The 16,231-nt window shown below is 51.9% G+C and overlaps 1 protein-coding gene across 4 annotated transcripts in view; it reads right to left on the reverse strand.

Annotated features, from left to right (window-relative positions):
* Positions 1–15,116, reverse strand: part of LOC111154310 (zinc finger protein 236) — a 103,895-nt gene extending 88,779 nt beyond the window's left edge. Inside the window, exons 1-3 of one of the 4 annotated variants that reach the window (XM_022513825.1) lie at positions 15,085–15,116; positions 2,045–2,187; positions 643–807 (exon numbers count right to left, since the gene is read on the reverse strand). In XM_022513825.1, the coding sequence (XP_022369533.1) occupies positions 643–807; positions 2,045–2,071 (192 nt within the window). In that variant the 5' untranslated portion in view covers positions 2,072–2,187; positions 15,085–15,116. Of the gene's footprint in view, positions 1–642; positions 808–2,044; positions 3,743–15,084 lie in introns of those variants that run through there. The other 3 variants (XM_022513824.1, XM_022513823.1, XM_022513822.1) reach the window with 3 other exon arrangements.
* Between the last annotated feature and the right edge of the window lie 1,115 nt (positions 15,117–16,231).

The following is a 16,231-nucleotide window of genomic DNA, read 5'->3' on the forward strand; positions in this document are numbered from 1 at the left end:
AGAACGCCAAACAGTTTTCTACAACCCATCCCGGGACAGCAGAAATAAAGGTAACTTACTTTCTTTTTACTGTTTGCATTTTCCTAATCTCACACAATAATAATCAGGGACATGGGGGCTTAATATTTAGAAAGCAACAGCCATTTGTACTCCAAGTCAGGCCCACCCACCCTAGCAACAGGAAGCCCCCGCTCACACACCAGCCACGTAGCCCTGTCATCTCATAACGACAGCTGTGGGCCTTTCAGAAGGGCTCACTTTGCTGTGTAAACGGCTCTGGGTCATCATGAATATATCCTCTTTTCCCAAATTCCCACATGTCAGTGGATCCAGAAGCCAAGCAAGGACATGCTTCCGTCTCCAGAGACAGAACGTTTTCTCTGGACCACTGCGGAATCCTACGTGGGCCTGTCTGGGTCCTCCAGATACAGGACACCCTGAGGTGTCTGCCCTAAGGTAGTGACAGGCCAGAAAAGAAACGGTTCTGTCAGTGGCGTAGAGAGTCAGGCAAGGCACACTGAATGATTACGAACTCCTTGAAATCCGTACAAAAGGCTTTTTAAACTAGTTGATACCTACAATCCCCCTAAGGATGAGATGCATTTAAAAATCCATGAACAAAGTATAGGCCAAAATAATTACCTCTTCCTTTTCATGGAGCATAATATGCGCTTTGAGACTAGCCACTCTGGAGAATTTCTTGTTACACACAGGACAGGTAGGCTCTTCCCCATTGTGGGTGCATTTGTGAAGTGTCAGGTTGAATTCAACATTAAATGTTTGGGGGCACTGGTCACATCGATGTGGCTATTTGGAGAGAAAAGTCAAGAAGCCACTGAAATACAATCTTTCCACAATAAATGCCATTCAAACATCAACAAGCACCATAATCTACAGGCAACCCAAGAACTTCTGGTCTGTCCCACACCTAAGTCGGTAAATGCAAAATGGACACAGCAAAGCTCCTTACAGAGTTTCTCCAAGGATTATAAGGACGACAAGTCGTCCATGCAGAACAGAACACACCCCGAGTAAAACGCGCTGCACGTTACGTGTACTGGGTACAGTCTCCACGAACGTGACTGTGAGGGACTCCGCTCCCGGGGGTGGGTTTTTCCCTCTTTTCTGACCAACTCCACTGCTCTAAAGAGTCACTTCAAGTAGAATCAGTAATCATAAAAACCTTCACTAGATTTTAAGACAGTTGCTTATCGCAGTCTAAAATTTTTCCCAAATGAAAGGCATTCTGCCACTTCCTTGTAGAAAGATAATCACTGGTATTTCTCTCTGAATATCAAGGCCCAAGAGAGTCAGTATTTTCAGATTTTCAACTTTGGAGCGTAATACAGCTGATACCGGTACTAGCAACAGTACGTGTTATCATATATTCTAGTTCACAGTCGCACTGAAAACAAAGCCAGTTAGTCATGTCCTGTTCCCTAGAGAAGAGGTCGCTGGCGTTGTCCTGACCTACGTGCTCCAAACCGAGGGGAAATCAACGGTCATTTTTTAATGGTCGTTTTAACTGCCATTTTCTATCTGGCAGGCACATCATTCCATTAAGACACTAATACTCTTAACTGAGTCCACAAGGGCCCCTGCCAAAAAGGATTCCAGTCTCTGAAGTGTTACTCCCTGTGGAAATGCAATGGAAAATCCCAGGAAAACCACCGTAAAGCAAGCCCACTTGGAGATAACACGCCCTGTTGGAGAAAAACACATCAAGATGCACCGGTTCCGCACAGCCACTCAGGAACCGACCCCACTCCAAGTCCTGCTTTGAGATGACTTCTCTGTCCCCGGACTCAGAACTCTGACACACAGATGCGCTGGACCAGCTCCCGCGTCACCTCACCAACCAGTGAAGGCTTAGGACTGCGTCTACAACTAAGCACGGAACGTCGAGGTAGGTGTTCGTGAAGATAAAATGCCCTATAATTTAGGGATCTAAGTTACAAGAAAACCTTGCATTTGGCATGCCAATTGTTACAATACCTCCAGTTTCAACGCTCACATTTCTGACAACCCTCTTGAGAATACATACCTTGTCATTTCGCTCGTGATCCCTCATGTGGCGTTGAAACTGGGACTCTTTTGGAAAAGATAGCAGACAGATTTCACACTTATGGAAGTTTGGAACTTGATAGGCATAATTAGTGTTCTCCGCGTTCAATGTTAAAACTCCATCTATAAAATTGCATAAGTATAGACAATAAATACCAGTTGTTATTCTCATCACATAAATAAAACTAAATTACGTGGTTATTATTTAGAAGCCAAACTACGTCAGAAATTAACGGGAGAATTTTGAAGAAATTAATGGTGTCTTCGGGTTTTCGAAAGGACATGATTTTAGGGCAGACACAAGGAATGCTCGGAAGACTGAGGCACAGGACAGCAGGACTGTAAGCCTCTGCTGGTAGGGTCGTTAGAACCTGAAACTAAACTACTGAGTTGACATCCACCCAAAGACACGCAACAGCCATGACGTCTCTTATCCTTGCCTTCATGCTTCATACGGCTTCAAAGTCACTGGAAATCCCAGAGGCATTTCGTCTCTAAGTCCATCAGTAGCCCACACGGATGATCTCAAGTCTCTCAGCAAACAAAACTCGAGTAGAAGCATAAAAGCTAATTCACTAATTCAATCTACCTCTGAAGACTGCTGCAGAGCGAGATTAAGTCAGAGAGGAAAAACTTCAGTTCTGCCACATGGCCAGGGTTTAGGAACACCTTTGTCCACAGCGCTTTGGACAATCCCTAGGCTTCATGACGTGCTTCTACGGACCCACGTAGGTCAACGGCTATAAACACAAAAGTATTTTCAAATAAAAATATGTACTACTCACAAAGATTTGTCAGGAATCTCAGAAAATAAAGACGTCCTAAACCTCCACAATTCTTTAAAATAATAGACTCCAAGTCTCACAACGTAGGTACAAATATATAAAACACATAATAATGATACAAAAACTTGAAATACATTACATATGATTCTTTGTATCAAATCTGACTCAAAAGTATTGAAATCTGGAAATCTGGAAGTAAAGTAGGGCTGATTTTAAGACTCAAGTAAGCTCCAGAGTCTCTTGTTTCTCATAAGTCCAGGTGGTAAACACCGGCATTCCCGATTTTCAACGACCTTTAAGTCCCTCCTTTGAGAAAACAACCTGCAGCCCAGCTTGGCCCAGAAGCCCCCACCCCTACAACGGCATGTGCACAAGCAAGAACTGAGGAAGCCTCCAGATGGGAGGCGGCGGCGGCCACAGAGGAGGTGGGAGTAGAGAGCGCCATGGAGAAGGCGGGCGACACCTTCAGAAATTCTTCCAGCAGACCCTTGAGTAAAGCAGATTACAGTTTCCAGAAACACTAATATAATTCAACAGAACAACTTCATCCAGAAACAGAATGGGCCACCACGGAACTCCTGTTGTATTTACTCGTCACTATATCCACATTATGTTCAAAGACCATGTATTCAAAATTTCTACTTTAGTTCAATTAGTAACAAAATGGTTCACACTCTCTGGGCCCAAATAAAATGATTGTTGGGACCACGTCAGTTGATATATTATTCCCTTTGGGAAAGTTTATACTATGGAAAGAAATAGTTTAGACATTGGGAATGTTCAAGTAAAATATGTGTTGAAAATTGTGTTTTAAAACTCTAGTGAGTGTTTCCACCTAATGGCTGAATGAAGTCATGAGAGAGCTCCTCACAAGAAAGCAAAATTAAGGGGTGCCTGTGTGGCTCAGTGGGTTAAGCCTCTGCCTTCAGGTCAGGTCATGATCTCAGGGTCCTGGGATCAAGCCCCCCCATTGGGATCTCCGCTCAACAGGGAGTCTGCTTCCCCCCTCTCTCTCTGCCTACATCTCTGCCTATTTGTGATCTCTGTCTAATAAATAAATAAAATCTTTACAAAAAAAAAAAAAAAGCAAAATTAAAAGGCTATTTCAGGAAGTAGAATGAAACAATGTTCACAGTTTCTTATGTTGAAACTGCTTAAAGTTATCCCGAAATGAGAAAGGATGTAATTAACTGCAATTAATAGATAAAACCCTAAGAGATAAGAAACTACACATTTAAAACTGAAAACAACATTGTTTTGCTTTATGAATTAAGATTTTTCCAGAGAAGATTTTTATTTTAAGAAGCAAGATTTCCCTGTATAACAAAGCTCAAAACATAATAAAATCCCATTTTCACTAAGTCCCCTCCCCCAGCGATAACACAATATTAATTTGGTTCAAAGACAAACTTAAAACAATGCAAATTCCAATTAAGGCATAACTGGAGGGGAAAGCATGCTTCAGTTTCCACACTGAGCGTAATTTTAAAATGCACAGCATCTCCCGACCGGCACAGCGGGAGCCCACTCTGTCCCCGGCCCCGGCCCGCACTGGGGAAGCGTCCGTCTCTCCAGGGGGAGCCGGGCTCCCTCATCCACACTTCACTGCCTCTCTGGGTAGTGCCTAGGCCTTAACCCCTCTGCCTATCACGTCTTCAAGCTCATTCAAATGTCTGGTCCGCAAAGTATGTGTTTTCCAGAAAGAGGTCTAGGAAATTGACAGATCCTGAGGACATGCTTCGGGAGGCCCACGAGCCCTGTGAAAACTTCATGCAAACACTCCCCGTCCACACGTTTGCCCGCCGCGGGGGCGGCCGGGCCGCGTGAAAACTCCGCAGCCGCAGAGGCCACCAGACGTCCTGCGGGGCCAGGGATGGCAGGAAGGCACGGCCGCACGAAGGGCAGCCTCTTAGCGGTCAGCCCCCTGGAGGCCGCCAGCAGAGGGGCTTCCTGGGGGACTCCAGCCCCACGTATCCCTCGTGTCCCCAAATCAGCACAGGTAGTGTCTGCAGCCCCCACACATGACAGAAGCACAGAGCCACGTGCACTCCGCAGCGCTCAGATCTCCGCGCTCACCGGGGACAGAATTCTGCCCCCGCACCCCGCCGGGGTCCCTGTGAGATTTCAGGCAGGCAGGGCGACCCCGCGGCGGATTCCAGCTGGTTTACCCAGACAGCCACCTTACACACACACGCGCACACACACACACACACACACATACACACACACATGCACACTCGCACGACCACATTCCCTTCGACCCCTCACCCTTCCCGAACCAAGAACTCGGACTCACTACCGAACGTAAACACGAACCAGTGGCAAAAACCAGAAACTGTCTGAGCAGCTGTTTTCCTTGAAAAATGTGAAGACTCGTTTCAACATCAATTCAGCTCTTTACATAGATGTTCTCGATCGTATATAAGAATAACCACTTATCAACCAGCCCCCCAGATAATAAAGCCGACCTCCGAGCTTGCAGATTAAATAAGAGAATGCTTCCGGAGCTTCTGCGACAAGAGCCCACCAGAGGCTCAGGAGAGCAGCCGCCTCCTTAACACTCTCCCTCGCCTCCGATGGCCTGGCCGGCCCTCCACAGCCACACTCCGTCACAGCGTCATTCAGGCCTGGCCCGTGATGGGGTCTGGACAAGTCCACAAACTGCTCTTCTCCCAAGACCGACACAGCAATCAGCCCAGTCAGCTAAACCTTCCTGGCAAAGGTCTGTCCTTACCTCCCATCTGAAGAGCTAAACTGATCTTTTTTTTTTTTTTTAAGATTTTAAGTGATCGCTATACCCGATGTGGGGCTCGAACTCAAAACCCCAAGATCGAGTCACCCGCTCCACGGACTGAGCCAGCCAGGCGCCCTGCCCAGTGGATCTCTTAACACTAAATGCCTCTCCGTGATACGTGATGGTTCAGCAAACTGCTGTTACAGCATTCCACTGATTCGACCCCAATTTGCATCTCCCAACTTGAATCCTCAAGCACTATGCACTGAAGATCTCGGCCATCCGTAAATCCTGCAGAGGCATTTTTAATATTAAAATGGGATACACCAGTTTCAGTTTCTAAACTAACTCCCAAACTTTTTATCTGTTTTTATTTTTGTTTTGAATAAAAATCTTCCAAAAAGTAGTTGAAATCTCTACTTCTCTCAACAGGCCCATCTAAAGAGTGTATTTATTTATTTGAGAGAAAGAGAGCCCATAAGCATGAGCAGGGGGAGGGGGAAGGGCAGAGGGAGAAGCAGACTCCCCGCTGAGCAGGGAGCCTGATAAGGAACTGGACCCCAGGACCCGGGGATCATGACCTGAGCCGAAGGCAGACCTTAACCCACTGAGCCATCCCAGCATCCCCGTCTTCCAAGATCTTGTCCCCGAGAGCCCAGCTAACCATGGAGGGATTTTCTCAGCTTTTCATTCTGACATCAGGATGCTTTCTGAGGTCACCAAACAGGCCTTCGAGAAGTCTGACAACTGTCGCCCCTACTTCCAGTAGGGCCCCACTTCAGCTACCACACCTTCTCCTCCTTACTTTCGTGTGTGTGTGTGTGTGTGTGTGTGTGTGTGTGTGTGTGTTATTTCTACTCTTTTCTTGTTTCTTCTTTTCTCCTTCCTCCTGTTTTCTCCTGTTCGTCCCATGCTGGTCATTCAGGTCTGAGCACAGCTGGACTTTTTCAGATCAAACTCTGCAGCGCTTGCACCCCTGACATCTTTCTACTTGGTCACTGTATCTCCAAAGCCTTGCACAAAGCCTGGCACATGTTCCATGTTTTTTAAATTCTGAAGCATTATAATGTATTACCTATTCAAAAGAGGTTAGGTTAAGAAGGAAGAAAACTTACTAAGGGGGAAAAGGTGAGTTCTACACTCCATCCCCTGGTTGTAGAGCTAAGGAAACTAAGACCCCAAAAAAACTTAGCCACTTGGTCAAAATCACACAATTAGCCAGGGCAGAACTGGAAGTAATCTTGAACTCACAGTTTAAGACTCTCTCCTAATTAATCAGGCTCCCATGCCTCTCAAGGTCATGATTTCTGAGATGAGACCCCAATCTCAACCTTGTGCCTACTATAAAAACAGCAAGTGAACGTGGGTTTTACCAACAGTATTTTATGTCAATTGTAAGCCTAACTCTGTTTAGTCTTTCAGTATAAAATACAGTCACAAGTGGGAGTCAGGTCAAAGTACCCTGCTTGTCTAAACCATTAAGTGGTGTCAGTGAGACAATTAAGAGTCTGAAATACTGATACCGGCTTCATGATAAATGATATGAAATATTACCTGACAGAGAGTTAAGGAGTAATACCTGGTCAGAGACTCACTAAACGGTCCCTGCCAGGCTCAGGTCGCTCGTGTTCCCACAGCAAAGCTCCCCTTTACCCAGACAGATGTGCCTTCAATACGCCTGCTTTCTCAGGCATGACACTGTCTCTATCTTTAAAAGAAGTATCAATCCTCTTTCAAATATCTGCTTTTAGTACCTGTACATTTTTATTTCTAAAGACTTTAGACTCTGGTGGGTGTACACTAAGACACCACATGCATTATCCCAACTTAACAAAACGATGGTGTGCTCAGATTACAACAAAATAATACCTCCAGTGCCTACAGCCTCCGCATCTAGCTAAAACAATTCAAGGACCAAGGTCTAAAAGTAACAGGGCCTTTTTGAGAATGATCAGGGAGTGTACTGCTGAGAATAATGCTTCCCTTAGACAATGCAAAAAACTGATTTTCTGTATAAATAGAGTAATTTCTTGTGGATGTATTTGCTGCCATTATGCTGTTTCTCAGCTCCACAAACGTACCACATATGTTAGCACTGCGACAATCAAGTAGAACTACAGGACGCCACAGAAAATTGTGGAGAGCCCAGTCCAAGATTCTGTCCCAATTTCCAATGAAGTATGCATGCACGGTACATACTATTTTTAATGTACATATCTTAAAAAATGGGTATCTATAGATTAAAACATGGGTTACTGGTCACAGATTAGGGAGACAGTGATGGAAGCAGGGCTGGGAGTCATGAGCGTTAGGAATGTCAGTCCTGCTAAGTGCTCAGTAAGGGCTCTGCGAAGCAGGTATCTGCTGCTCAGCTCGGTTCTTCAGCCAAAGGGGAAGCTGATCTCCATCCTGCTTACTTACGGGGTTGTTGTGAGAAATCCAAGGTATGATAAATAGGAAACGAAAAATACTCTTTTAGAAAAGTAAACTGCACATCTACTAGGAGGGCTAAAATTAAAAAGACAGGAAAAAACAAGGACAGATGAGGATGTGGAACAACCGGAAACCTCACATCGCACTAGAGAGAGGGAAAATCATGACAGGTGCTCAAAAACCATTTGGCAGCACTGACCAAAGCTGAACACACACAGACCCCGTCAACCCAGCAATTCCGCTCCCAGGTGCGTCCCGCAGAAATGTGTACACAGATGGACCAAAAACACAGGTTTAAAAATGCTCACAGAAGCATCATTTACAACAGCATTGCAAATGCCCTTTGACAGCAGAGGATGAATTACCACTCTAAAGGTGAGAAGTAAAACAATAAAGCTTCTAGGTGAAAATACAGGAAAAGGTCTTCATAATCTTACAATTGTCAAACATTCCTTACACAGGTCCCAAAAGTACTAAACATGAAAGGACTGATAAATTAGACAATATTAAGATTAGGAACTTCTTTCACGAAAAGATATCCTTAAAAGAGTGAACAGGAAAGTACAAAGAACTCATACACAGTATATATAAAGAAGCTCTTCACCAAAGATATACAGATGGCAAGGAAGCATACGAACAGAGGCTTTGCATTCTATCTCATAAGGGAACTGCAATTCACACAATGAAATACCACTGCAACCCTATTAGAAAGACTAAAATTAAAAAACAGTAAAAATAATACCAAAAGCAGAAACGGATGTGGAGCAACAGGAACTCTCATTCATTACTGGTGCAAATGCAATGCATTTGCAAAATGCAAAATGAATGCAAAATGCAGAATACAAAATGGCCCAACCACTTTGGAGGAGTCCGGTGACTTCCTGCAAAGCCAAATAGAGTCTCACTAGACCATCCAGCACAGTGGTCCTCTACAGTGACCCAAAGGAGCTAAAAACCTGCACACAAATGTGTACGACAGGTTATAACTGCCCAAAACTGGAAGCAACCAAGACAGCCTTCGGAACGTAAACAAACAAACGCAGGAGCATCCAGACAATGGAGCATCATTCAGCAATAAAAGAACCGCTAGCAAGCCGTGAAGAGATGTGAGGGATCCTTAAAAGCACACTGCTTAGCGAGAGAAGGCAGTCTACAAAGGCTGCGTACTGTATGAGTCCAACCGTGCGACATGTGAGCAAGCAGAACTATGGCAACCACAAACCCTCGTGTAAACTATTATTTTTATTAACTAGTAATGTGTCAGAATTGGTTCACGAGTTGTTACACGTGTATCACACTGACACCAGATGCTAATAACAGGGGACAGCTTGAGGGGGAGAATAAGGCGCATGCAGGGCATGTGGGAACTCGGTACTATCTGCTCGATTCTGCGCAAGCTTAACACTGCTACGAACAGGAAAGTCTATTAACTCAAAATAAGATACTCAACCCAGTAGGAAAGCCAGAAAGGACTTAAATAACAGCCTCACAGAAGAGAACTAATGGCTAATAAACGTAAGGTCTTTATTAGCACAGAACTGCAAGTTAAAACTCAAAGTACCACTGCGCACACCAGAAAGGCTACAACACTCCCGGGCAGAGCGAAGGTGGCGCTCGCGGCAGGCGGGAGGAGAAGCTGCTGGCTCACTGGAGACCCGTCCCGCCGCGTCTGTCGTGACCCAGATGCGCAGAAGTTCACAGCAGCACGTGGACAGCCCGACTGGAAACAAGCTGTGTGGTCGCAGGAGAAAGGACAAAGTGACGCGTGTTATGTAATGGAACAACATGCGACCCCGTAACTGGACCGGTTTCTGCCAAGTGATGACGGCGGCAACCCCCCAACCACACACACAGAACGAAGGAAGCCAGACACGAGTGTCATACCGCGAACCCCGTGTAGCTCGAGAACAGCCCAACCGCCCGGCGGTGTCAGAGGCGGACAGCGGCGCAGACCAGGGAAGGCGGCAGCCCCGGCAGGACGGAAGGAACGTGCGGAGCCTGCGGTGCCCTGGGCGCTGGCTGCGTGCGGCCGCTCACAAAGCGCATTAAAGTCTGGGCGCTTTCCCTGTTGATGTTTCGGTCAATTGACATAATGACCACAATACAATAACAAAAGCTTCCAAACAATGCACACGTGTGGCTTCTCTTGGAAAACCGGAGCCGTGGCCACGGTTAGAGGGAGCCGAGCCGGGACGTGCCCCTGTGGACCAAAGCAGAGCTCTCGGCAGTTCTCCCGGGTCCCCAGACCTGGCCACGACCTGTCCCTACTGCCTCTAACCGACGCGCTAGTTCGCTGGCGCTGTCTGACCCACAAACTATTAGGTTTTTCTTCTGTGGTAAGAGCACACCGTCCGCTCTCACTGCTTATGGCATTAAGCGTTCATTTTAATCCACTAAAGCAGAGCTTCCAACTCCGCTGAGATGTCGGGGGAAGACACCTCGGCGGGGTCGACCATCTCTGAACTCCTCCGTCTCCCGTGCTTCCACCAGACCTGCTTTGCTGGTCTAGACCCTAGACCAGGGGTGTCCGGCCCTGAGCACACAGCACACCCCCCCCCCGGGGAGCCTGCAGATCAGCGACACCTGGGTCCCGCCTCACGGGCTCAGGCATGACTGGACTCAAGTCCTGCTCGTCGGGGTCCCTAAAGGCTCCCCCAGGTAACTCCATGTTTTGCCAAGAGTGAAAACCACCACTTGAGACCTTGCCGTGTTATTGCACGTAATAAGCTCTAAGACTAAAAAGTAATTTGAAAAACACTAATTGCTTGAGCACAGAGACACAGTCTGTACACAGAGAAAATACAAAGACCCTGATATAGGGTCAGCATTATTTTAAAAACTGCTGAATTGACTTCATCTCACAAAGATTTATGGTTTCGTATGGTTTTCCCATGCTGTACTTGTGTCAAAGACCAGTATTTTTTTTAATAAATCCTTATAAGGAAATATTTTTGCTTCATTGTGGGAAAGACCAAGATTTTGAACTCCTGTTAACTCACTACTTGATTCCAGGATCATAAAATCTTTAAATTGGATGTATTACCTAACACACTTTCCTCAAAATACTACAAAGTCTAGTCTCTGCCTACCTAGAAAGTTCAACGATGGAGAATGAAGGGCGCTCCTTTATGAAGACGTCTTTCCATCCCTGGATACCCGATACTATTAGGAAGTTATTATTTTAAGCAGATACTGTCCTCGCCTTGGTCCTGCCGAAGCCCAAATCACCTTTAAACCCAAGAGCGTCTGCTGCAGCCATGTATGCTGAATTCCGCTGCTCTTAGCTCATCCTAGTGGTCTAGTCTCCTTGGCGAGGAAAGTAGAGTTCCTGAAGTCATCCACAGCCAAAATGGCCCAAACTGATCTGAGCATGAGAGGACTTGTTTATTCATTTGACTCAAGGTCTGTGTGTCTCAGCACTCTAGAAATGAAGGATTACAAATATTCCTCCAACAGAGAACAACAACTGAGCAGGGGCCACCTAAAGGGGAGCTTGGGAGAAAACTTTGTACCACTGCACTAGAACAAACAAACGGAAGCCATACAGGACCATCAGGGTCACATCATGACTTAGCACAAACTAAAATAAGTACCATAAAGAGAAAAGTCCAATCTCACTCATCTTTACATCCCCAGGACAGTGCTGGGCACCGAGCAAATGCTCATTCAATAAACACGACCCTCACGGACGCCCACAGGAGGCTTCCTTCACTCCGGGACTGCCCCCCACCCCCGGCACAGGTGGCGTATACTGCCAGACCCCCAGCCGGTACCTGAGACCACAGGGTGCTGAACCCTTGCTGTATGGTTTTCTCCCACACAGACGTACCTCTCACTGACTCTAACTCGGAAATCAGGCACAGTGAGAGATTAACAGTAATAGAACAAGCAACTCCACGGTTTGCTGTGGAAGCCCAGTGAATGTGGTCTCTCTCCCTCTACATCTCTTACCAGGCGGCACTCACCCTTCCTCTTGCAACATCAAGCGAGACACCGTGACCCAGCATTCGTCTACCACAACCTTCTGGTAACAGGTCAGAAGAGGCCCACCTGCTTCCAACCGCAGGGAGCGGAAACCACAGGTATGAGGGGGGACTACTGTACGTATGCCCTAAGCTGAAACGTTGTTTAGTGGGCCTACTCCTAATGTCTTCTTGAGGTTTCCATTCTGCCATCCTTCCCTCTGGGAACTCTAGACCTCGAGTGTCTGCTCCTGTCGCCACCAACAGTGCTCCCACCATCACAGGACACACATGGCCCTCAAGAGCCTAGGCAGGGACCCTGCTCTCGGGAGCTGAGCTCTGCCATCCAGCCCCGAGCAGGGCCTGCCCATCACAGGAAGTTCTTTTGCATATGTGTTGAAGAAATTTAGTGATTCAGTGTAGGACTTATATTCAACAAGAAAAAATAATGCAACACACACTTCAGAGTCAAATCCCAACTCTGACACTAGCTGAGTGGACCTTCCACTCCACTCAAGCCTCTCTGACCTCTGTTCCCCATCTGTAAAAAGCCCCACCAACCTTCCAGGTTTCTCTTAAGAATAAAATCCATAATGGGAACAGAAAACAAAAGCATTTCAGATAATGAGAAACATTATTAAGACAGTCAACTGACAGAGCAACGGTCCTCAAACATTTTGATCTCAGGGTGTTTGTACATTTTTAAATATTACTGAGGACCCCAAAGACCCTAAATTTATACACATTATATCGTCATTTGCCCTACTAGAAATTAAAATTAAAACTGAGCACTTTTTAAAATATTTATTCACTTAAAAACAACCCTATTATATACACACTTTTATGAGAAATATATTCTCCAAAAAGGTGATTAAGAAGAGTTTTCTCTTTTACAAATCTTTTTTAATGTCCGGAGTCCTCATGTCTGCCTCTGCATTCCCTCCGTTGCTCTATGTCGTGTTTTATTTTCCTGCAAATTATCTTACTTGGAGTACGTTCAGCATGTTGTTTTCGAATGAAATGCAGGAGAACACCACAGCTTCCCACAGCGCGGGCCACGGCCGCCTGCATTCCAGCAGAGGCGTGAGCAACTGTAGCCGACTCGTACCATCAGCGCCCAGGGAAAGTGAGTGAAATAACTGGACAGTATCGCTATGAAAATGTGTGGTGGGCACAGCCCTCCGAGTGTCTCCAGGAACCACCGGTGAGAACCACTGTGGCCAAGGACGGCTGGTGTGCGACCTTCCTCTCAGACATGTCTGCGGGAGGCCTCTGCTGGGAGCTGGAGCACCAGGCCTAAGGCCGAGCAAGGGCAGGCGGACTCTCAGGAAGGTCAGGGCACAGGCCTCCACTGCCAGGCCGAGAACAGGACCCTGAGCCCTCCGCAGGCAGGATCAATTAGGATCCCGCAGGAATGTGGATTTTACCTTAAGGAATGAGCCAGCCTTTGAAGAGATTTAATCAGGGTGTGGCCATTTCATCTGCACCGTAAAGAGCCCCCCCAGGCTGATGGCCTAGGGCAGGGCGAGGCGCCAGCAAGTCCACCCACAGACCTGGAAAGGGGAGGCCACGGGAAACGTGGCTTCGAGGCAGAAGCTGCAAGAGTCGCTGTGAACGGTCTGGAGGACTCGGACGGGGACTACTTGTACCTTTAGGGCTGGACAAACCCAGGTGGACACTGAGGCCACTTGGGAAGCTGGTAGGGACGGGGGCTGTGTCCCGGCCTTGGGTGGAGGCGCCTTCCCCGCGGGCCGCCGCGACGCCCCGCACCTGCTGTTTTCGGCCATAAAGGACTGAACGGAACGAGGCCAGCGAGAGCAGAGCGCGGCCCTCAGGACCCGCCTGCACGCCACAGCCACGCATCCGACGCGGGGCTCCCGTCCCGCAGGACCCGGCCGGCCCGCACCGCTCCCGCCGCCGCCCCGGCTCCCGCACAGCCCGGCGAGGGCGCCGCGTCCTCCGAAATTCCCGTGGATGCCGACACGTCCGTGACCGCGTGTCCGGTCCGCGGCCGACCTGGAGGGCCTCGGGCATGGGGTCCGGCCGGTCCGTCCTCCGGCCAGTCCACGCCACTCGCTCGTCCGCGCCGCCCTCCTGCTCCACGCGGCGAGGCCCGCTCCGATCCGCCGCTCCCGCAAGGGACCCTTCTCCGTCGCGAAGAGCAGCGCAGGGGCCGCAGGCCGGCGCCCGTGGGTCCACCGACCGCTCCCGGGAAGGGGCCCGGGGTCCCAGAGCTGCGTCACCGGCCGGCGAGGGGACGAGGACCGGGAGTCCACGCGCCCCGGCCCGGCCCCCACGCAGCCGCCTCTGCCAGCGCTGCGGTCCCCCGGTCTCGGCCCCCGGGACCCCGCCCCCGCCGGCCCGCGCGCCCCGGGCCCGCCCCGGACCCTTCCCGGACCCTTCCCGGGCCTCCCCGGCGGGGCCGCGCCGCGAGCGCGCACTCGGCAGTCCGGGGCGACCAGGCCGAGCCGGTCGCCTCTCCCGCGGCCCGCCTGTGGGGAGGACCCCGCCGCCCGCCCGCCCGCCCGTGCCACGCGGGGCCCCGGAGACGCCGGCCCGATCCGGCCCTGCCCGGCCGCCCCGAGACCCGCCCCGGGGAGGGCGCCTCCCTCAGGAAGGCCGCCTCCCTCAGGAAGGCCTCCCGCCGCCGGGGAGCGCCGGGCCGGGCGGGCGGGCCCGGGAGGCCGGCTCCCTGCGGGCGGGCGGGCGGGCGCAGGACGGAGGGGGGCGGCCGACGGAGGGGAGCGAGGGAGGGGGGCGGCGGGGAGGAGGGCGGAGGGCGGCGGCGCGCACCTCGCCCCCGGCCCCGCCGCCGCCGCCCGCCCGGCCCAGGAAAGTAGGCCCAGCCCGGCGGAGGGGCCGCCGCGCCGCGCCGGTATCATTCCGCCCGCGCCCTGCGGCCGCCAGTCGGGCGGCGGCGGCGGCGGCGGGGACGGCGGTGGGGCGCGGCGGCGGCGGCCCCCGCCCCGACCCCGGCCCGGGCCCCGCTGCCCGCCCCCGGCCCGCCGCCCCCGGCCGGCCCGTTCCCGGCGCCCTCCGCGCCGCATCCGGGGACTATATTCGCGCGGAGCGGCACAGCGCGGCCGGCCGGGCCGGAGCCGCTTACCGGTGTCGCCGCGCGCCTTGCTCTCCTTGGGCTTCGGGGGGCGGCCCCGCGGCATCGTCGGCGGCGGCGGCGGACCACCCCTCGGCCGCACACACACTCACACACATACACTCGGCGGAGCGCGCACGCGCGGGGACCGGCCGCGGGGGCGCGGCGCGCGCCCGGCCGAGTGGCGGAGGCGGGCGGAGCGGCCCGGGCGGGCGGCCGCCGAGCCGGGTCCGAGCGCCCGCGGGCCTCACGGGGGGAAGGCGCCGGACCGCGCGAACGGGGGAGCTAGAACCGCGCCAACTTCGGCGGGTTCCATGGCCGGGCGGGCCGCGTTAGGGGCGTTGGGCGCGGGCGCGGGCGCGGGGTGGGGGCGGGGAGGGGCGCCGTGCGCATGCGCGTTCCGCCGTTCGGGCCTGGTGTGGACCGAGGGCGAGCGGGCCGCGGTCACCTGGCGGCCGCTGTCCCCGACGGCGGGCGTGCGGGGGGCGGGGGGGCCGCGCGTGCCCTGAGTCTCCCCCGGTCCCTGTTGGAGCGGGCGGCCGTGGTCACTCGCGGTCCCTCCTCAGTGCCGACGGCCGGCATGAGAGGGCGGGCGGCCCGAGGTCACTCTGGGTCCCCCCCCCTCGCAGTCCGGACGGCCGGAGTGGGGCGGGCGGGCAGTGGTCACCCCTTAGTCCCGACGGACAGCACGAGTGGGGAGCGGGAGTGCTGTGGTCCCCCTCGGCCCTGGGCTGAGCCGGGCAGCCGTCCCAGCGTGTGTCCAGCCGACGTCACCCGCTGGGACAGCCGTCAGGAAAGCAAGAAAGGTGCCGTTCGACCCGGCCCAGGTGGTGAGAAGGAGCTTGCTGGGGGGAGGGGCGGGTCAGAGCCGGGGTCCCTGATGTGCCCGGGCCTCGGTGTGCCTGCCCGTGTTCCCGGAGTCCATGTAACTGCAGCGGGCAGCGGCGCGGCCGTCCCGGGCCCAGCCGCACGCGCGCTTCTGGGCAGGGCCGGGCCCACACTCCGCAGCCAGGGCCGTGGGCGGAGGGCGGGTTACAGTGTCCACTTGCACGTGTGTGCGTCTGTGGTTTCCGCTGACCCGCGCTGACCTCCGCGGAACCGTGAGTGCGGGGCCGAGCGGGAAGCCGTCCTCTGCCCCAGTCCCGGCCGCCCCAGGAGA

This window comes from Enhydra lutris, unplaced genomic scaffold (genome assembly GCF_002288905.1).
Source record: "Enhydra lutris kenyoni isolate GAN:26980312 unplaced genomic scaffold, ASM228890v2 scaffoldscaffold36, whole genome shotgun sequence".
In the NCBI taxonomy this organism is placed as follows: Eukaryota; Metazoa; Chordata; class Mammalia; order Carnivora; family Mustelidae; genus Enhydra; species Enhydra lutris.